A 23,110-nucleotide genomic window follows, 5' to 3' on the forward strand; every position below is an offset into this window, starting at 1 on the left:
GAGTAGGAATGTTGGGGAGTGATCACTGAGGCTATCTGATAAGCAGCCTGTTATATATGACTGGGGGCTCTTACTGACTAGTATCCAATCCAGGGTAGTGTGCTTGCTGGAGTTTTTATTTATCCTGGTTGGTGACTGGACTAGTTGGGTGAAGCCATGAAGGTGTACATGATGGGTTGGATTGTTGCCAGAACAGGATTGCCAGTCAATATTGAAATCACCTAAGATGATAGTTTCTTGGGGGAGATGGTGGGTAGACCAGCTGAGGAGGTTTTCTAGTGGAGGGATGTTTTGGGCAGGAGAGAAGTAGCATCCAATTATGTTGATGGTTTTGTTTTGGTTAATTTTGAGGTTGGTATATATTATTTCTTCATTGCCTATTTGTGGAGCTGTTGATTTTAAGATCTGGATGTTTAGATGCTGTTTAAATATTATAGCTACACCACCTCTTTTTTTGTTTAGCCGGTCTACTCTTAGTATGCCATAACCTGTAGGGAGTATTTGCTCACTGTTAATGTGAGGTTTTAGCCAGGTTTCTGTCAAGATGACTATATCTGGGGAGTACAAGTCTATGGTGGCATGGAGTTCATGGACTTTGTTGGATATACTTCTAATATTTAGGCTTAGTAGAAGGAAGTCACTTGGCTTTCTATTGGCTGTAATATGGGAGAAGTTATGGGAGAAGTTGTGGTTTCTAGTCTGATTATGAGGATTGGGGTTGGAGATGGTAGGGCCAGGGTTGGGGTGGATGTCTCCACTTAGGACTAGTTTTGATATGCATGAGATTATTAGGTTTCTCAGTTTTTGAATGTGTTTGCTTATAAGGGAAACTTTATGATTGTGCTTTGTGGGTAATAGGTATGGTGGTAGGGTTACTATGTTAAGTTGTAGGGATGCTTTATGCTTGAGTAATATAGTTGGTAGACTATGTGGGGGTGCATAGGGATAGTTCTTGAGTTGGTGGGAGAGGAGCTGAGTGAGGGTGAGACATGAGTGGTGGTGTGAGTAGTGGTACAGTGGTGGTGGTTGAGTGGGGAATGATGGAGCTTTGGTAGGATGTAAGATATGCAAGGAGAGTGCATGCAGTGAGCATAGGAAAGGTATGCTTGTACATGTTAGTTGAGGAGGTGTGATAGTAGTGGGAAGATGGAGGAGGTAGTGTTGGGTTAGTGCTGTGGTTGGCTATTGGAAAGATGGGAGGGGTTTGAGTACAATAAAGGTGGGACCACTGGGGGCGGGAGGGAATAGGGGGCAGGGTGGGGAGCGAAGCGGGTAGAGACCCTGTTAGTTGCTCATATGAGGGGGCTGGAAACAATCACAAAACAAAGACAAGTATGTGTTAAGAAACAATCACAATTGACCAAGGACTGCTCTGAAACTGTAAGTCATTTCTTAATTTCTCAGGTGGTAAAACAGGATAACCTTGTATCAGTAGGCTGCTGTGGTCATAGTTTAAATTAACAAACACACAGTATTGATCAGTTATGGATACTATTTGCTAACAGAAGGGAATAAGAGAAAGTGGAAGATGTGTGTGTGTGTGGGGGGGGGGGCTGCTTACAAGCCAAAGCAGAGTGCTCTCCAGGGGAAATGAATATTGGCTCAAACAGGTAGACACATACTCAAAGTTAACTGTAGCTGTTTTACTTCTACAAAATAAAAACGTAACAAACTTGGGAAATAAATGACCAATATTTTCATCCTCAGATATTAAATACCAAAATCTGCTCACAATATTAACTAAAATATGTGAAAAGGATGAAAACCTAGTAACAAAATAAATCTTCTCACAAGCAGAAGGGGAACTCAACCTTTCCACCAGGTTACTACCCATATGTGCCTTCAGTGTAATACCCGCTCTGGATGCATGCTAGTTGCATGCAGGAATGTATTCACAGCCATTTCTTTTCTAAACATTCTATATCCAGTACAGGTTCCTTCCCCAAACAAAACAACATCCAAAAAAGTAATCCTTTTATCATTCAACACATGCAAAAATCTTAAGACCATGAAAATTATTATTTAGCACTTCAAAAAATTCAATAAATTCACTTTGTTCAACTTTACATATAAGAATAAGGTCATCTATTTATCTCTTATAGAACACTACCCTATTCTTATAAAAGGAGTAGAGTGCACAAACTTTTTTTTCAAATTTTCCCATATAAAGAACTGCTTAGGTAGGGGTAAAAGCAGCCCCCATTGCTGTGCCCATAAGCTGCAAAAAATTGTTTCCCTGAAATGAAAAATAGTTGTGGGTCAAACAAAATTCTAATAAACCAACAAAAAATGAAGTATGAGGGCCTTCACCCATTACTTCCATCATAGCTTCAAAACCCCATCTATGTTTGATATTCGTGTATAATGAATTCACATCTATCGAAACCCAGTAATAGTTATCCTGCCATACAATACTTTTTAACTCATCCAACTCCTGTGTGTTAGAAATATGTGCAGGAACCTTACAAAGGTATTTCTTAAAGTGAAAATCAAGAAATGTTCCCACACGGTTCAAATATGACCCAACTCCTGAGATAATAGGCCTACCAGGTGGTTTAACTAAGTCTTTGTGGATTTTTGGTAATGCATAAATAATGGGTTTCTTAACAAACAATTTATTAATATCACTTCTTCCCAGAAAACCTAAACATTCACCCCTTTCCAACATTTCCAATAATTCAGCATTATAATCATTCACCGGGTTCCTAGTTAAACGTCTATATTCACCTACACCACTTAGTAAGTCATGAACCATTTCACAACTCTCCTTTTTTAAAATGACCCAGTTGCCACCTTTGTCAGCACATTAAAATATATTCATTTTTAACTTTTTTCAACACTTGCAGTGCTAAACATTCCTTTCACGTTAAATTATATTTTTTCTCAGAACATAAAAAATTATTGAACTCATGTGAGATTTCCTTATACAGCAATTTCTCAAACAGTATGATAGAAGGCACACTTAGCGGAGGAATAAATTTACTCTCCACTGAAAGTACTGGTAGTTCAAGTTTACCATATCCAGTATTACATTTCTCCCCTGCATGACCAGCATTGTCCTCAAATGAATCTACAAAATCAGAATCAGTTTCATACAATTAAAGATTCATTAAATCATCATCTTCTTCATTATTCAAACCAATTACAGTCTCAGAACATTCACATACTCTTTTATCAAAATGTGCAATAACAATTTCTTACAAAACTTTTTCAAATCAAAAAACAAGTCAGCAAACGAGGAAATATGAGTAGGTATAAATGTACTACCTTTAAATAACACAGCCTACATTTCACTAGTAAGGTTTAAGTCTGATAAATTAACCAGACATAGTTCATTTTGATGATACTCACAACCATTAATGTCCACAGTCAATAAACTGGTACTGTTAAAGTAATTTAAAATGATTTCTTCCCTTTCTGCCCTTTCCACGATTCTTTTCCTAAAACAGACGACCACGACTAGTTTCAGCTACTTGTTGAACACTTCCCGCTTCTACAGCTTGCAAATCTTCAAACAAGACAGTTTTTTTATCATTTTGCTCCCTCGAAGACGCTGACGATGAATTCTGACACTTCCAGCTACTGTTTCTAACCATCGACCTACCACGTGATGGATTATGTTGCCAAGAGAACAGGACGCCTTCCTCACAGTCTCTCATATCATGCAACAGCTTTTTCCTCTTCCACTAAATGATTTCCGCTTCATTGTTATTAACCGTCTCATTAATGCGCCCATTTGAACCTGATAGCAGGACTCATTCACCACCTGGTCCTGCAACTGAATAATCTCTTTTTTCAAATTTTCATGGGCTCTTAAATTCCATTTAATCAAAACACAGATCCAACCAATAGTACATTGGAGTGAAACCTGTTTCCACTTCTCACACAAATCAGATTCTTCCTCACTGCATTCAGTAGCTGGCAAATGATCACCCGTAAGCCCCTAGGTGTTATATTAAGGCTTACATACTTCTCCAGTAAACTGGTGTCAAAGAACAGGGCAACTTCTTTAGCCATTAGTCTCTCAAGTTGCACAAATCTCCCCTCAGGATCCTGATTATTAGACACACACCAAGGATCTACATGTGTAAACCGCTTTTCACGTTCACTAAGAATGTCCATGAAATTAAAGTTACCAAACAATTCAAACAGCCCAGATGTGCCCGCTGTTTGCGACATAATGGTACTGAAACGAAAAGTCTATCCAAAAATATATCCAAAACAAAAAATCCAACATCCACCTCTCAATAGACGAAACAAAACACATTGGATCAATACCAAAACCACTAGTTTATTAAGTAACAGTGATCTGGTACCTCGGCGGTTCGCCTTCAAGGATCATAATATTCAACCACTTTTATATTCAAACAAACAGCAAGCAATTAATAATTACATCAGCTAGGTCCACTTAAATAATTCAGCAATCAGATATTAAAGTCACGGTGTTACCATTCCTAAATACACAAATAAATCCTCATGGTTTAATGCCAAAGCATAATAATAATTTCTGTAATAAATACATATACATGTAGAATTATAAAAAAAATGTATATATATATATATATATATATATATATATATATATATATATATATGTGTATGTGTGTGTGTGTGTGTGTATTTTAATATAGTTCAGTAAATCTCATACTCTCACTAAATTAGTAATGATTATGCCTAGCTGAATGGATAAGTTAAACTGTAGTCGGTGCTTGTTGGTTGAATACATTTTTGCTTTTGGTTATTATATGAAAGTATCCTAGTCAATTAAGTTTTAAAGTGTTTTAACTGTTTAAGAATGGGGTCACTTAGTAAGACTAGTTCTTTTTACGTCTAATAATTGCAAAAAGTCAGTTGAGAAAGTACGGTCTAATAGAATTATCCTGAAGGATATACAGTAATGCTATGTGGAATTTCACCGTTTTGCTAATTGTGATTACTGTTATTATTGAGTTTGGGTAAGTGTAAAGTTTGGTAACCTAGGATAACCTTAACATTTGCACTAACATATTTTTTCACTTCTTGTTTCCAGTCAAGCCATCAAAACCAAAGTGCTGGACTGAAGGAGAGTTAACAGAAGGAAATGAAGTTACACTGCATTGTAAGTCAGCAGAAGGCACAGATCCTATTGAATACAGATGGAATAAAATCCCAGATAAAGATGGAAAGTTTAATTATCCTCCTACATTCTCCATAATTGGTAAGTTCTGTTCCTTTACTAGCTGTTTTATGTTGTATTTCCTGAGCAGATGACAGTTGTATGCAGCAGTGGTGTAAGGTCAGAGTTTATTCTTCTTCTTCTGTAACATTTGGCCATTGTGCTTTGTTTATGCTACTTTGGTACCAGGTGTGTTTTTTTATTTATAGACTTTTTGTGTGAATCTTACTCGCAGCACTATTTGCCCTTCCTGTCAAGGTGTCCTTTCTCTCTGTGATTGGGACCTTTACACCCTTGCACAGTGAGACGTTCTCTGGCCTGTGATGTACCATATTTTGTTCTTCCTGGTAAAAGGTACAGTTTCAGGTAAACTTTCCACAATGTTAACATCCTGGATTTCTAAAGCATGTAGGATGTGCCTTATATAAACATATTTTCAATAACCCAGGGAATTATTTCGCCTTCATGGTGTTGAAAGTAAGAGAAGAAAATGTAACTGGTGGAGACATTATGAATAGTACTGAAGTGGCAGAAATGAAGTCGATTGCCAAATTGCAGGCTGACAAAGACCTCAGCTTAAATGGGGTGTACCTTTACAGCCTGCTATAAAAGCTCGCAGGCTTTCTTATCAGAGTTAATTCATTTCACTGCCCTGTTGGCTGTTGGTCTCTTTAAATTAGGCTGACTTTCTTGAAAGAGTAGATCTGAAGAAGCACTTCTTGTGTGAAAGTGCTAATCTTTTCTTTTAGGCCTCCATTGTATGTTTTTATATATTTATTCACTGGACAAAGTACATGCTTTTAACTGTGGTGGCCACCCGGCATTTTATTTCATTCTCTGAAGTAACTGCAAAACCTTATAGACCCAATAAGTTTGGAGACCAAAAGAGTGGGATTGTTCAGCTCATTTGAGAATTTTTCTGTGAAATCAGGTTTAAAAATTTTCTGCACCTCTTCCCAATCTGCTTGGTTTTAAACAAAAACACTGCTTAACTCACTTTTATCTTCCTCGTCAATAAAGTTTTACACAATCTTAAGCTGTCAAATTAAGGGGTATGTTCAATATTGAAAATGTTATAGGATCATTATTAAAACATTAAAAAATCTTTATTAAAAAAACTCAAGTTTTATTAACTAATCCAGATTTATTAGATGTTACTAAGCATATACATTAAGCTCTAAATTGCCTTCCTTTGAAGATGGTCTGTCGTCCTGGTAGATGGTCGTTCAGCTGTTCCAATTTCTCACCAGCCTTAGGCTTTCTTGTGTGGCTAAACTGAACCGTACCTTTAGATAAGGTTCTTGCATCTAACCTGTAAGGAAAGAGATTAAAAGTGGTTAAAAACTGGCTAGGAGCTGAAATCTTTGTGAGTTCAATCTCTCAGTTGAAGTCCCAGTTCAAAAGCCTATTAGTGTGGCTATTCTCTGTCGAACCTGTGGGTAAAGAGGTTAAAACAGTAGAAAATTGTTAAGATCAAAAGTCTCGGTTAGAAAATCTCAGAGATTGATCATGCGTTTGTCAAAAGCCTTTATTGCTACCTTAAAAGGAAGCAGTCCAAGCTTAACTTTTAAAGATTCTATAATGTTTTCAATACTGAACATACCCCTTAATTTGACAGCTTAAGATCTGGTATAACCTCATTGATGAGGAAGACGAGAGTGAGTGAAGCAGTGTTTTTGTTTATTCCCACCCTTTAGGAGGACAGTTCTCATTCCACTGGGACGCTGCTTTTGTTCTGGGTCTAATCTACTTCATAGCATAGCTTCAAATTTATTTCTTTCCTTCTTTCTTTTTATGCTGTATTGGATTAGACTGGTTCTACAGGCAACTCTAAGACTATATCCTTATTCCTGAATACAAACTCCTTCACCGTTTATTTCTGTGACATTGTCTCCTCTGTTTTGACTTCAGGACATGCTTTAAGAATCTTAATGTCTTTTGCAAATATACTTAACATACTTAATGTCGAATCTTCAGTTTTTGGACAGTTTCAAACCATTCATGTGGTAACATTGTTGTTCTTCTTTTTTCCAGTTGTCTTTCCTTATAATTCACTTCACTTTTTCTACAATTTTAAAAGGTCATTGCCACTTTTCAAGAAATTTGTTTTCCTGCCTGGATTGCTTTATGCCCTGGTTTGAATTCTCTGAGTTAAGCATTTCTGTTAAATTGTGTGTATCCTGTCTTCTCCCTATATATTCTTTTACTGTAGGCATTATATTTCTCAGAGCATTTTTCAGACCTCCAGGATAGGCTATCATACTTTCTAAGTGGGCATTTTCCTCATCCCAGGTTTCTCTTAGTATGTCTATCAAACTTCAAGGATGTCTAACATACAGCAATTCAAACTATGCAAATCCATTTGAGCTTTACTTTACATCTTCTACAGCAAAGAAAACAAATGTGTTGTTGGCCCGAGTTTCTCCCATCCATTTCATAATCCTTTCGCAACATAGATTTTACAGTGCTTATCTAGTTCATCTGTTTAAGGCTGGTATAGAGATGTCAGTGCTGCTCAAAAAACTCTATACTCTTTTGTTAAAATGCTACATATTCTTTTGTCTTAACCTTTTCTAGATGACCACACATAATGTGTCTATATGCTAACTTCATTGCAACTTTTCTAAAAGGCTTGGCTTACCCCATAATATACTGGGGGTGTTTTGCTCCTTTGGTTCCTCATCTACTCTGTCTATATTCTGTTTCTGTGTTGAGGCAGTATGTCATCCTCTGAATGGACTTTTTTGAAATTGACCTGTCTTCTGTAGAATTCAACCAAATGTGCATTATTTTCATCAGTTTTCTGACAGGAAGTGGAAACCATGGCCTTTTCTCCTATAAACGGAGGTGCAGATTTTCCTCTTCATGTAGTTCATACTCTAAAAGGAAGAAGCTCATAAAAATAATTTTCTTTTATCAGGAATACTAATAATTTATCTTTTTCTACTTCAGCAGTTCCTTTACTTTCTTTACCCATAGATCCATGCTTCTGTTTCTGACTGGTTGTCTGCTTTGGTATATTCGGGAGAAGCTTAAGAACCTAGTTCAAGTTCCCCTTCCTCCTCTTCTTCCCTTTCTCCTCTTCTTCATTACGTGATTTATCTTGGTTCATTTCTGTTTCTCTACCTACTTCCCTTAATGTATTCTTAGCTTTGGATTACTCTCCAATTTTCATACTGATAACTCCTATTATTTTAATATATGGAGTCTTCTGACCTTTGTTGTCATTCTTCCCAATGACCTACTTTATTACTTTAAGCACTAGTGTCTTTCTTTAAGGTTCAATATCAGTCTTATCTAACCCTTCCACCCAGAGCCAAATCTTCTTTCCTTTTCTGTCATCTTGTCTTGCACCATTTTATTTAGTGGGACTGTGTCATTCTGGTGATATATGTATTATCCTCATACCTTCTACAGATCTTTACCTGAGGGAAATATTGGCCAATTATCAAATAACTTGTTAAGTTAGGCACTACAGCTACTGAGTATAATACATTGTGTAAATAGTTTGCATTTCAACTTACGTCGTCAGCTATTCCTTTTTTTCTCTATGTTCATATATCAGTTTTCTGCTTAATAGTTATTTTATCTTAGAAACATGTTTTGCTTTAACTAAAGTAATTATGGTGCTTGAGTCCAGTAGCCCTTATTTGTTTGCCATCTACCACAGCATTACATCTGACAAATTTAGTAGTGTAGCATAGTAACAAAATGATTATACATTTCTAGTAGTTAAAGGTTGGGCATTATGACATTATATAGTCACGTTATCAAGAACATCTTATAGAATAGCATTAAAAGTTTTTAGGGGCACACTAATGCTGCCACTGCCTGTGCAGTACCTAGCTTTATGCTCTTTTCTAGAACATTTAAAACAAACCTCCTCAGATAGTAGCATTTGTCTTGTTTGAAGTGAAAGACCCATACATTACTGAAGGATTATTATTATCCTTTGATGCATCAATGTCTGACATGGGCGTTGCAGCTTCAATTAACAGATATTCAAATAACAGAATTAGCTGTTCAAATGACATAGGATCACTCTATAATACTCACCTTTTTAAATTGCTAGGGTATATCCTTAAATATATCTACAGTTAAGATTTCTAAACAATATTTACATTATTTGCATGAGGTTCTAGCTACAGTTTAAAGAATGCATTGTCAGCAAATTGTAACCTCACCATTCTGTCCATAATGAATGTCCAGATGTGGAACTTAAGGGACTGAGCTCCAGGTGAAGCTCCATCTCTTGCCAAAACTACTTGTTTCAGCTTCTGGTAATCATTTAAATCAAATCAGTATCTTCCAAATTTTTATATGTCTTTGGGGAGTCTCCAGTTAAATGGAATGTCAGAATTCTGTTCCACTCAGCTTTAGTGACTGTCTATGTGCATACCTTTCAGAAGCCACCAGATATGCCTCCATGGTGTCTTTTTTCCTGAGTTTCTTCAGGGGCACTGACATATTGTGGATTTCTATTGTTGCAGACTAAGCAGGTATTCACCAGTGCTGTACTTTTTCTTGTAGGCTAAGCAGGTGTTGGTCACTGGCTGTAACTCTTTCTTGAAGAGCCTTGTTAGAGTTCACTAAGGCTTCAAATATTTTTTTTTATTTTGCACAGAACTCTGCAGCTCCAGTTCAGTAAACACAAACTTTTAATTTCACCAATAGAAATAAGTTACCCTTTCTTCAAGATGACCCCCTTTCACTTTCACAATGTCTTTTTCAGCCCAAATCTACAAATAAGCACATTATTTTTAAACCTCCTAAGAGCAGCCCATTTAATTGCCAGTAGGTTCCCTTCAGTCAAGTAAATTCCCATATGGACACAAGAGTTTAACAGTTCCCCAGTTTTATCAGAAAAGTTTCCGTACAATACAGCACATATTCCTACTAGATTAAGTGGTATCATTCACCCTAGAGGCCTACTTCTGTTAAGCAGTTGGTCAGTAATTGATATAGAGGTTGCATTCCTTTGTCTGGGATGGGGAAAAGCTATAGGAAGAAAGACAGTTATAAAGGAAAACTCTTCTTTTACCTACTAAAATCCACCTGAACATAAAGGTGCTCCATCCCACAATGGTCTAGAGCAAAACAGTGCTTACAAAAATGTAGTCTCTTTATCCAAGCCTGCAGATATTTCAAATAACTGCATAAAATAACTCCTTATGGCTTTCTTCAGTATGTAGGATAAAATCCTTAATCCCTTCTTGGCATCAGGAATATCCTACAAGTTTTCCTTTCAGGGGCACCTTTCAACTATTGAATCTCACCTCAGCTACTTTATTGGCTATGGTATAACTTCAGGAGCTGAGTGCCATTAACTTGCTGCACGTTCCACATTCTCCCTGTTAAAGGGCAATCCTAAATACATTACTGTAGTCAAGGTATTTTCCCAGGCTCAGCACAGTGTCACTATATAGATGTAGATATAGATATAGTACACGGAGACACACACACACATCCTGATGAACAGAAAGTATGCAGCATTTTTCCTCCTGAAAAAAGTCACAGTTCCCAATGGAAGCCAAGCATGCTTCTCAAGTTATAACCGCAAGAAATCTAGACAAAGCCAAAAAGTAGTTGGGGGGGGGGGGGACAAACACAAAACCAGGATCAAATTTTAAATATCGCTCTTACAAACTTAGAAAGTTACTTGAATAATAGGTTTTGCGTCAGCATGTATTTTTTGAAGGCTGTGAAACATGAAACTCAAATGTATGTCATTATTTAGTGACTTCAGTCCTCAATGATTTTTCCTGTGGACCAAAAATATGGGGCAAAAACTGGACACTCTCCAAATGTTTGGACAATTGAAAGGTATGAAGCCAAGTATAATTCACAATGGTAAACTGTGACAGTAAAATGACTGCTTGCCTATTTCTTCGAGGTGGTATTTCAGGCCTTTTCAACAATTTGTGATAAAATTTTCAGGGAGTCATCCATGAAAACTATTGTAGAAACTGGATTTAAAAATGAAATTCTAATCTCAGGAATTTCACTGCTTCTCAGCAATATTGTTGTTGTTGTATCTTTCGACTTTTCCCAGTTAGGGGTCGCCACAGCGGAACTCCGGTCCGCTAATGATTGGCAATAGATTTTTATGTTCCGAGTTGCCAGCCCTGACGCACAACCTTCAACAAATGTACACCCATTCACGCATGTCTCCACACAGAAGACGCTTTAGCTGAGAATCGAATAGGACATCTTACTGTGAGGCGACAACGCTACTGAATTTTAATATTGTTATTACAGCAGCTTCAAACAGTTGTATGTGAAACATGGCATGTTACAACTGAAAAAAAAATCAATTTGTAAAGAAATAGATTGTCCCTTTATCTAACATGAGTATGTCTAAATGTGCAGTCTAAAGACCACAATATCCAATGCCCATAACAATAAACACAATGTCTAGCTGACAAAGTTTAAAACACATAAGGCCATAGAGTAAGATATGTCTGAGATTATAGAATCACTATATCTCTACTTCAAGGTACACTGATCTTGAAGTTGGTATATATAAGGAACATCATGGAAAAACAGGAATTAATCTTTCAATATTCAAAGTTTTGTGCTCAAACCAGTTTATACGGTCTTCAACACTGTGGCTTTGATATTGTTATTTCATATGAATTGTGGTTTGATAAAGTTACAGTAAACTGGAAATATAATGGCAACTGAATGAAGAAATAGCAGAAATCATACCCTGCCCCTACAATGGAAAGAAAGTAGAAAGCAAAATTTCAAACTGGAACAATAGAAAGTCCAATGAACTTCTGCAATTGGTCTCCCAATATAAAATGCTATATGTCACTCAGGTGTAAATTACATTTCAGTAATTCTGTCTCAAGATTTAAATGCATGTCATTGCTGAATCTGATACAATGATTTTGATTACTTCAGACCATGGAATTTGAGCTATGGTGGCACAACTGAGGAATCTCTACTTTTTATGGAGAAATCTGCAAGAGTTTTACTTCTGATGTGATGACAACTCAGTCATGATATCTTTTGGATCAGTTCTGCATTCTGGTGCTCTACATCCTGAGCGAGCATTATATACCCCACCAAAAGGAAACAAAGTAATGCACCATGTCAGATCATGACAGTGAATTGAATACCTATTTTTGAGAAAGAATATTTCACATTTCTGAGACAATTCTTGATAAAACTCTTAAGAATATATCCATGGAAATGAAAACACAAGATGCATATAAGACTGCAATTCTGCCATTAACAGTTTTCATGGCTAGCTGTGCTTAATTAGACTTCACTTTTGCTGTTTAAGACCATGAGGGTTGAGCTAAGGTATCTTACACCGTTAAATCATTTTTCTTGACAAAAAAATGTATACTGTTGTGCTGTAATGAAACCTCAGTAAAGATATATTCTGGACTGCATCCTAAGAAAAGTTCTGTCAAGTGGAAACTGAGTATAGTATAGAATGTTAGCTGGACCACTGAAAAGCCTACAAGCTGTTGTATTTGGTTGCATTGTATAAAACACCATGTGTTAGTTCCCTGTTTGAGAGTTTGTAATAACATTTTCAAGGTACCATATAATAGGTCATTTACAAAACACACCTAAGATGCAATTATGCACTCAAAGATTTAAATGTATCTCAGCACTGAATTTGATCCCACCACCTCATCTATTTTAGTCTGTGGAGTTTTAGTCATGGCATGGCATGTTACAACTAAAAAATATAGAGAAATTTATACTTTTTTTTTATTACTTCTGATGTAATGACAACTCATTAAAGATATAATGTTATGTTGCCCTATCTCACCTTTATTCTAACTGGATGGGTTCAAAGCCAATCCTCAGCTCTGATTCGGCCGAATACACTAGCTTGAAGTCTTTCACTTGGCTCGTGGCTGAATAGATATTCCATCATGCAGTGATGTAATCCTCAGACCTCGTTTGCCGCTTTACGAGTTCGGACGCTCTCTCCTTGGCCGTGGCTAAGTTTCTTTAAAACTTTATATATTTTCTTGTATTTAGCTATAATATACATAATTAGTCTAGTTTGAGTAATTTAGAAAGCTTTTTATTGTGTAGTTGCGTGTGTTATTTAATCTTGCTGCTGTGTTACTTGCTGGCCATCGTTTAGTCGCAAAGCCATTTCTCACTTTTCCTGACAATTTTTGTCTGTAGAATTGTGTTTAGAGTGTATATTCCCTTTTCTGCCTATATTAGCTCATTTTAGTTAGAGACCTAAGTGCCCATTTAACTTAGAGGGTTTGTCCTGTGTCTCTCTTGTTGTAGCTCTACTAGGTCCATTAAAGTTTTAGGGCCTAGTGCCCATTTAACTTAGAGGGCAGAGCTGTTCCTTTTGTTCTTTATTTTCTTAATAGATGTGCTGTTATTATAGTGTGTAACTAGAAATTTAAATATTGTGTGTGTTAGTTTTTCTTATAGAGCTGTGATTTAGTGTTTACTTCTTTGTTGATATAGTACTTGTGTTTCCTTATTAAAATGACAAAGGAGAGTGGAGAAAAGGAACCAAAGCCTTCGGGCTTTAAAAAGTGCCAGAAATGTTCTCAAAAGATGTCCATCACTGATGGGCATAAAATTTGTGTTTATTGTTTGGGGGCCATTCACCTCCAATAGGCATGCATGTTCTGTCATTCTTTCAGCTCTCGTGTCTTACAGGAAAGAAAGAACAAACTAATTCTCAACGGACTCATGAAACCTGCTTTTGATGAAGCTTTATAGAGCTCATCTTCTTCAAATAAGTCCCCTAAAGGTGACAAGCCTATGAAAACACCATCTTCTTCTTCCTTTTCTTTGGCTCATTTGGCGCCACCTCAGAAATTGTCAAAAACTTCTGAAATGTCATTCTCCTCAGCTCCACAGCCCTTGGAACCAAGAGAGATCACTGACTTGGACAAATTAAGCCCTTCTGCTCCACTGCCTTTGGAACTGAAAGAGACTACTTTTTGGAGCCAGTCGACTGAACTAGTACCGGTCTCCCCTACCTTGAGATCTCCCATACTAGAGAGATCTTGCTTACCAACCCTCTCCTCCAGGTCCTCTGTGAGTTTATCAGACAATGACATGGAAAGGGTAGTGTGTAGACTTTTGAAGTCGCTGGCTCTGGCTAAATTGTTTTTGGCTCCGACCCAACCGACATCCAATACTGTTACATCCACAAATGTTCCTCCTTTGAGCCAAGCTGGCTCTTCAGAGCTGGAATGCCAGATACCACTTGCTGTAGACTCTTCAGTTCTGAGACCCCACCAGGTGATTTTGGAACTGACCCCTGCTCCGGCACTCTTGGTGCCATCTGGAGTGTCTAGGAGCTGAAGCTCACCGGTCGGCTCTGGGGGGATTGCTCAGACCCGAGTTTCTTCAGTTCCAAGTTTACCTCTTGGTGCTGAAGCTAGGCTGAGCTCAGCTCCTACATCAGCCTCAGAGCTGATCTCCTTGGAGCCGGGGATTCCCTCTATTTGCTCGGAACCAGAGGTGTCCTCGAAGCCGGGAGGGGGGATCTGCCTTTCAGCTGATGAGGAGTGTGCTGTCCCTACCTACAGCTGTGTACACAAGGATACTGGTATTGTCCCCCACAAGGCACCAGCTTCTGTCTTGGCACCACCTCATCCACAGGACAGCAGAGATCCAGAGCCTCAGGGAACCCCATTGGGCAAATCCCACTCTTCTGAGACCTCCCCAAAATACCCTTCTGAGGAGGCTCCTTGAAAGAAAACATGCAAGAGGAAGCATATAGACTCCCCTGATGAGTCCATCACCTCTGACACAGATCTCGAGGAGTCAGAAGGGTCTCCACAGTTGTCCTCTGAAGATATCTCCTATGCAGATATCTTAAAAATCCTGAAACAGAGAGCGGCTGAAAAAACATCAACCCTTCTGATGAGGGGTCGGTGTACCTGAAGGCTTTTGGATCTTAGCTTTCAGCCTCGTGGGTGTCTCTGCCTTTTGATGAGCTTTTGGACTTGTTTAGTTGAAAGGAATGGGAATCTCCAGGCACTATCGAACCAGTCCCTCGGAGGCCAAATAAGATCTTATCAGCCCCATCTGAAAAGGATTTTCTCATGAAAGGCGATCCTGTAGATGCTTTGGTGGTGGCAGTAGCCACCAAGAAGGAACTTTCTGAAACATCCTCATCTGTTCATCCACCAAACAAAGACTCTCAAATGATAGACAGATACAGGAAGCGTATTTTTTCATCAGCAACTTTTACCCTCAGATCGCTGAACTACTTTACGCACTTCACAAGACTACAAAAAAGAACTCCTGAAGGAGTTAGGAGACACTCTCCAAGGTTCATTAGCTCCTGGGGTTTCACAGAAGGTAATCTCTCAGCTATCTACCTTAAATTCCATCGTTAACTCCTCCATGAGACTGATATCCTATGCAACAGATTGAGCGAGCAGAGCAGCGGGTTCAAGAGTTTTCTTGAGGAGACACTCCTGGATGCACTTGTGTAATTTTGCAGAGCCTTCAAGACCTTACCCTAAAGGTCAGAAGAGTGGGAAAATGTGGTTCAAAAGATCCCAGGGAGTTTTTCAGGATGCACAAGGTGAACCCTTCCCCAGAGGCAGAGGGGGAGGCAGTAATGGTAGATGTCATCCATGAAGCAGAGGGGGTCCGCAAAATCAGGGTGACCGTGTTTCCTTTCACGGACGGCCCTACCAGCGCTCCTGAAAGGAGGCCCATCTGCTCTACTCTGGAGGCAGTTGGGGGGCGGTTAACTTTGCACCCAGATGCCTGGTGAGATATCACAAGAGACAAGTGGGTACAAAGTATAATATCCAGAGGTTGTTCCATTCCCTTTTGCCACCCTGTCCCATAGATCAGAGCAGTCCTGGATGTTCCACCCAGTCAAAGGGAGCAAGCAACTGTAGATAGTCAAAAGTTGCTAGACAAAAGAGTCATCCAAAAAGTCCCTGCAGACCAAATAGGATTCGGAACTTACTCAAGATTCTTTTTAGTGCCAAAAAGAACAGGGGACTGGTGACCCATATTGGATCTCAGCAAACTAAAGGAATTTGTGAAGAAGTCCAAGTTCTGAATGGGTGACACTGCAGTTATTTCTTCCCTTTTTAGGGAAAGATGATTGGATGTGCTCAACAGACCTCCAAGATGGGTACTACCACATAAAAATGGACAGAGCATCGAGGAGTCATTTACGCTTCTGGCTGGGAGCCAGTCATTATCAGGTTCGAGCTCTGCCCTTTGGTCTCACTACATCTCCCAGAATGTTCACCAAATGCATGGCACTAGTCACGGCTCACTTGAAACGTCTGGGATTCCAAGTGTTTCCATACCTAGATGACTGGCTCCTAACTACCACCAGCAAGCATCTACTTCAACAGGCAAGAGACACCACAGTACAAACCTGTTCTCAAATAGGCTTAACAGGGAATTTACAAAAATCTGCCTTGTTGCCTTGTCAACATATTACATTCATAGGCACTGATCTTGACATTGTTTCCATGATGGCATGTCTGCCACCTGACAGAGTTTCTGTTCTCAGACAACAAATAGCTGACCTTCTACCCAGAAATAAGGTGAAAGCAAAAACAATTTTGAAAGTCCTAGGAACCATGGCATCAACCATCACCCTAGTTCTTCTAGCCAGGATGCATATGAGAATTCTTCAATGGCTCCTTTTTGCTCAGTGGTCATTACAAGAGCTTCCCATGTCTCACCTAATCAGAATTACAGAGTCATGCAAGAGAGATCTTTGGTGGCTACGGTCTGACCACATAACCATTGGGCGACCTTTTGTGCCACAACAACCTGTAGCTACAGTGACCATGAATCCCTCCCAGATAGGGTGGGGGGAGCATTATCTGGGAAGAACAGTCCAAGGCACATGGCAGGAATACGAAGCCCATTTGCACATCAATGTTCTAGAGATGAGAGCAGTGCTTCTAGTGTTGCAAGCACTCCATGACTTTCTTCCACTAGGAATGATTGCAATCCATTCAGACAACATGTTGGTAGTCTGGTAAATAAACAAACAAGGAGGAACCAAATCATACCCCCTTTGTCGAGAAGCACTGAGAGTATGGCAATGGGCAATCTCTTCCCAACATTTTCTGGTAGCAATGCATATCCCAGGGAAATCCAGCGTGATACCAGACAAACTCAGCAGGGTGATATTAATGCCTCACGAGTGGTCTCTAAACCAAAACATAGTGAAGACGATTTTCCGAAAATGGGGCCAGCCTTACTGCGACCTTTTTGCCACTCCCATGAATACCAAATGCAGTGGCTACTTTGCCCTAATCCCCACCTATGGGAGAGACACTGAGAGACAAACTTGTTCACTATTGGCCCTAGGGACTTCTCTATGCCTTTCCCCTGATACCTAAAGTCATTCAGAAAGCAAAATGGTTGGGAAGCAGGCTGATTCTCATTGCTCCATATTGGACTCTTCCAATTTGGTTCCCCTTCCTCTGGCCTCACCTACAGGAGAAACCATGGGCTCAATGTCGGGAACATTTCATCCTGCTCTCCAGACCCTCAATTTTACAGCTTGGTGCTCCATCTCCAAACTTAGGCTTAAAGGCTTCACAATAGCAGTAAAACACATTTTGGTATCTTCTTACAAGGCTTCTACCAGGAAATTATATTCTAGTAAATGGAAGAAGTTCTTCTACTGAGCAAAAGCAAGAAATATTGATCCCTTTTCTGCCCCAATTAGTTCAATTTTAGAATTTCTTGCAGAACGTTTTCAGCAAGGTTCTACAGCAGCTGCAATTAGAGTTCAATTAACTGCAATTTCTATTTTTCACATTGGTGAATACACTCCTAACCTGATGTCACACAAATTGTGTAAAGCATTTTTAAAAGGCACTTGCTTATTAAGACTCCCCCTTAAAAGAACCTCTTCCACCGTGGGATCTGAATTTTGTTCTGATGCATCTAACCCTACCTCCCTTTGAACCTTCATCATCATTTGATCTCAAATTTCTCTCTTGGAAAACTATCTTCCTAGTAGCCGTTACATCTGCAAGAAGAGTCTCGGAGTTGCAAGCTCTGTCAGTCAAGCCACCATACTTGATCTTCCATAAGGATAGAGTATCTCTATGAACTAATCCATCCTTTGTGCCAAAAGTTTGCTCCCAGACCAATCTGAATCAATCAGTTGAGCTCCCAGTATTTTCTCCTAATCATAGCAACAAGGCAGAATACAAACCACCAGTTGGCTGTGCATAGGCAACTTAGGTTTTATATGCATAGGACCAAAGATTTCAGGAAAACAGATCAATTGTTCATCTCCTTTTCAGAGGGGAAAAAAGGGCATGACAGTTTCAAAAGTTACGCTTTCAAATTGCATTACCTTTATATACACCTCAGATAACAGAAATTTACCTTTTAAAGTTAGAGGCCACTCCACTAGGGCTTTAGCAACATCCTCTACTTACCTAGCCAGATTATCAATGGACAGTATTTGCGCTGCTGCTACGTGGGCAAGACCCCATACTTTTATTACTCATTACAAAGTTGATTTGGCCTCCAGGAACTGGGCTTCCTTTGGTTCCACTGTGCTCAAAGGTTTACTCCCATGAGCCACCCAGGAAAATGGTGCTAGAGACACTGTCCCATACAGTAAGAATGAAGGCAAGATAGGACAACATAACATAAAGAAGTTATGTACTCACCATAACGTTCCATGTTTGTTGTTCATCTCAACATTCATTCTTAACAACCCTCCCACCTTCCCCCAGCCAAAGGCTCCTAGACGACTTAGATGTGAGATCTTTTTTTCTTCTGAAGGAGCTTCTCTGAATTTCCTTGTTATTTCTATACCTGATGTTGCAGGACAATTGTGGGCACATTGTTATGATTAGCAGCAAACAAGATCTGGGGATTACACCACTGCATGATGGGATATCTATTCAGCCATGAGCCAAGTGAAAGCTTTCAAGCTAGTGTATTCAGACAAGTCAGAGCGGAAGATCGGCTCCGAACCCATCCAGTAAGAATGAATGGCGAGATGGACAACAAACTTGGACAGTTATGGTGAGTACATATCTTCTTTTTTTCTGCCCTGAGTAAAAGTTTTTATTAAATTTTTTTATACACGCTGGCTGCCAACAATCTGTCATAGAATTATTCATAGGCTGATTTTTTTTTCTGCTATATTGAGAGCCAATATTGAGAGAGTGTTATCCATTTAGCCATCCAGATTTTATTCTTGCTTACCCTAAATTCCCCACCATCTGTTGGTTGACACGACTGCTGACTTGCATGAAAGTTCTGTTGTACCTTACCCTTCACAATATTGTGCACAATCCAGTACACCTGCCCTGGAAATGTACTGCACAGCTCACCATTGTAGATTCAAGTTCATATTTCTGGTACTGCATACAGTACGGCAGTGTACATGCAAAGCAGACTACTTCCATCACCTACAGTGGGTGAGCTAGCATCAGTCTCTATCTCCTACCCTTCCTGACTGGCTCCTCCAGAGTCCATGCTACTAATCAAACCCAGGAAGATTTGGACATTGTCAGAGTATTATTTCTATATGCCACAGAGCTAACAGCAACCTTTGAAAATTCTTGATAATTTTTATGGAGTTATCCCTGGAAAGTGAACCTAAGATTGATAGGGTACCCTCAGGGATTGAAATGCAAAAACTCAGACTTTGTGGTCTGTCAAATTCATAACATAGAGGACAGAGGACTGACTACAAGCTAGGTGAGCAGGGTTTAGTTAGCGACCCCAGCAGTAGAACAGACAACCAGAGAGTGAGAGGAGTAAAGGGGTATGTCCTCTCAACTCTCAAGAAGGGACAGTGAGCACGCTTAGGAGGCATGCTGCTACAATGTTGCCAGTGATAAGATCAGGGATCATGGTTCAGGTGTATGCTGGGCAGAAGTGTGAGAATAAAGACCAGATAGGTGATGCCTTACTGGGAAGATAGAGTTTTTACAATGAAAAATCCCAGTGTACACTCTCACTTAGTGTGTCATAACGCCTTTATGTCTGGGGAGAAAGGACCTACAGGAGAAACCCAGCAGTCTGTAGTGTGATGGCCTCAGCATCAGTGCTCTCCTTCCCAGTTGCCAGAATATTCATACCCTAATGAACAAGAGGTCTTTCCATCTGGCCAAGTAAGACTCACCTAAAGTAGGGACACATTTGAGGTAACCCCCCCAAAATGTGGTCCCTTGTGGAAGAGAATGAGCTATATGGCATGGAGGTGATCTGAAGTTAGTTGTAGCTAGCTGAGAAAAAAAAAGACTTCATAGTCTAAAATAACCAGTGGGATGGGATTGAAGATGAAATTGTCTCCTGCTCTTTGGTTGCTTCAGCCCATGCAGTTTGACACAATGGAAATTTCCAGTCAAAAAGTAAACTTTCTGGAAAAATATGATTCTTATTTTTTCAGTGATAGCTCAATATATATATATGGGTCTACTTCTAATGCCCGAACTGCCGATTCACCGACAGGGAAATGACCGACGCCAGAAACCCGACAACGCAGTTGACCGACACGCTCGGATCCCGACAGACGGAAGACCGACAAGGGGAATGTGTAAGCGCGACCTGGTAAGTATGCGATAGTGAGGGATGTAGGAGTAGGGAGCGGACAGGTAAGTGTTGAATACTCAGGGATGTAGGGTTAGGTGTGGTGTAGGTGAGTGTGTGGCAGTGTCGGAGGGTGGGTTTGGGGTGTAGAGTGTTAGGTTAGGTGGTGCAGGTGAGTGTGCGGTAGTGTCGGAGCTTGGGGTTTGGGGTGTGTAAGTGAGTTAGGGTTAGGGTGCAGGTAGGTGTGCGGTAGTGTCGGAGCTTGGGGTTTGGGGTGTGTAAGTGAGTTAGGGTTAGGGTGCAGGTAGGAGAGGAAGGGTGTGTCGGAGCTTGGGGTTTGGGGTGTAAGTGAGTTAGGGTTAGGGGTAGGAGTGTGTGCTTAGGGTTAGGGTTGGGTTAGGGCTAGTGGATATGTGTTGTAGTGTACTGTGTTGTTGACGGTAGTGTGTCGGTGTTATGGTGTTCGTTGTCGGGTTTGTGTGTTGTCGGGTTTCTGGCGTCGGTCATTTCCCTGTCGGTGAATCGGCAGTTCGGGCATTAGAAGTAGACCCATATATATATATATATATATATATATATATATATATATATATATATATATATATATGTGTGTGTGTGTGTGTGTGTGTGTGTGTGTGTGTGTTGCACCAGTGCTTTATATGGCAGGCAGAGTAGAATTTCTATCACTCATCATGGGAAGACAGTATAATGAAATGTCAGACTGTGATAGTGAAGACCTGTGAAACCCTGCATGTGATACCTATGTATAAAATATATGCCAATCTCTCTTTAGACTTCACTGCACAGCTTTCAGGCAAAGATAGACAACAGGATACAGAACTGAAAAATGTATCTAAGACTTCTACTGTATCATTTGGGAGTCCAGTGTAGCTCAGTCTTGATTTTGTCTGCAGGAAACTGGAAACTTCCCTTCTCAGCACCTTGGTCATGACCTGTTTGGAGTGAGAGAATTCTTGCATTGTCTGGTGAAATACACATACACACACACACACACACATATGTATATATATATATATATATATATATATATATATATATATAGCAGTAAACACCAACACACCACAAGTTTTAATAAAGTTAAATTAAAACAAATAATAAAGATTAGTGCTTTTGGACCAAATGACCTTCCTCAGATCCATAAACTTCCATGTTCTCCCGTTCATTATTATATATCAGGAGCTCAACCAATCATCGTTGATTTTTTAGACAATGCCCTCTCAGGGCCGGTCTTAGTGGCAAACCGGTGTTCAGCCCTGGGGGTGTGGCTGCTTGTAAAGAGCCAAACCATTTCATCTCAGCTCATTCAATATACAACATTATGTCCCCTCAAACTTTCATTGATAACTTCCAATGCCAGGAATACAAAAGTATGTGACATGTTAATTCCAATATGTTTGTAAAGAGAATTTTTACTGTCCTTAAGGCGTATATAACTTAGTGTTTTGAAATTCTTTCCTTAAAGTGATGATTTGTCTTGCCAGCATAATAGGAAGTACAGGACTGACAACAAGTAATATAATCTGCATTTTTTTGTCTTGCAATCTGCTTAAGTTTTTAAATAATAGCATCTTCCTGTTATTGGATCTCTAAAACAATGTTCCTTGGGTATATTTGTTTATTTATTTAACATTTGTTAACCGGGAAAGTCAGACTTGGAACAAAGCCAATTTTTAGCGGAGGCCCAGGGAGAAACACTCCAGATGCAAGTGTTTGTAATGTGGGAGGAAACTAGAGCACCTGAACCCACACAAGCACAGGGAGGACATGCTGGCTCCACACGGAAGGCACCCCAGCCGAGAATCAAACCGGAGAACATCTTGCTGTGAGGGGACAATGCTACTGTTCCACCACTGCGCCATCCATATTTGTAGCAGCTACAGTTCATACATGGAAAGTTCCCTTTTTTCCATGCGTGTCTCAGTTATCAAACTTGGTGCAATGACATAACAGTTGTTTAATATTCTTCTCAGTTCTAAATGAAAAGGATGTTTTTTCCCCCACTATGCTTCTCACTTAGTCGTCACTCATCAATATTTTCCAGTTGGCTTTAACTATGTTGCAAATTAAATCAGTGTCACTAGCATTTGTTAAAGTGAGTCTAGTTCTCCTGTTGTTCTGCTGTTTTATTGTATCTTTATTCAAGGCATTACTGTTATCCGGCATAGTTCTTTCAGAGTAATATGGTTTCCCACTGGTCTCACGTAAAATGTCAACTTCTCTGGTGGTCTCAAGTATTTCCATTTCATTATAGCCCCTCTGTGTAAATTCATTTGCTAGCCATTCACTTATCTTTGTAAAAACTGTATCCCTTGTATTTAGCCTGGAGTGTCTCAGCATTTGTCCTTTAACAATATTCCTATGGATGGGCGATGGATGCATACTATGTCATTCCAGCAAGTTATTTCTCTTAGTCTGTTT

General features: G+C 39.5%; 1 protein-coding gene across 1 annotated transcript in view; it reads left to right on the forward strand.

The window, feature by feature from the left end:
• Positions 1 to 23,110, forward strand: part of LOC122808512 (CXADR like membrane protein) — a 490,245-nt gene that overhangs the window by 227,845 nt on the left and 239,290 nt on the right. Inside the window, exon 4 of the mRNA XM_044079467.1 lies at positions 5,030 to 5,197. Coding sequence (XP_043935402.1) covers positions 5,030 to 5,197 — 168 coding nt within the window. The remainder of the gene's footprint in view (positions 1 to 5,029; positions 5,198 to 23,110) is intronic.

The sequence above is a fragment of the Protopterus annectens genome, chromosome 8.part0 (genome assembly GCF_019279795.1).
Source record: "Protopterus annectens isolate FY-2018-M chromosome 8.part0, PAN1.0, whole genome shotgun sequence".
Taxonomy (NCBI): domain Eukaryota; kingdom Metazoa; phylum Chordata; order Ceratodontiformes; family Protopteridae; genus Protopterus; species Protopterus annectens.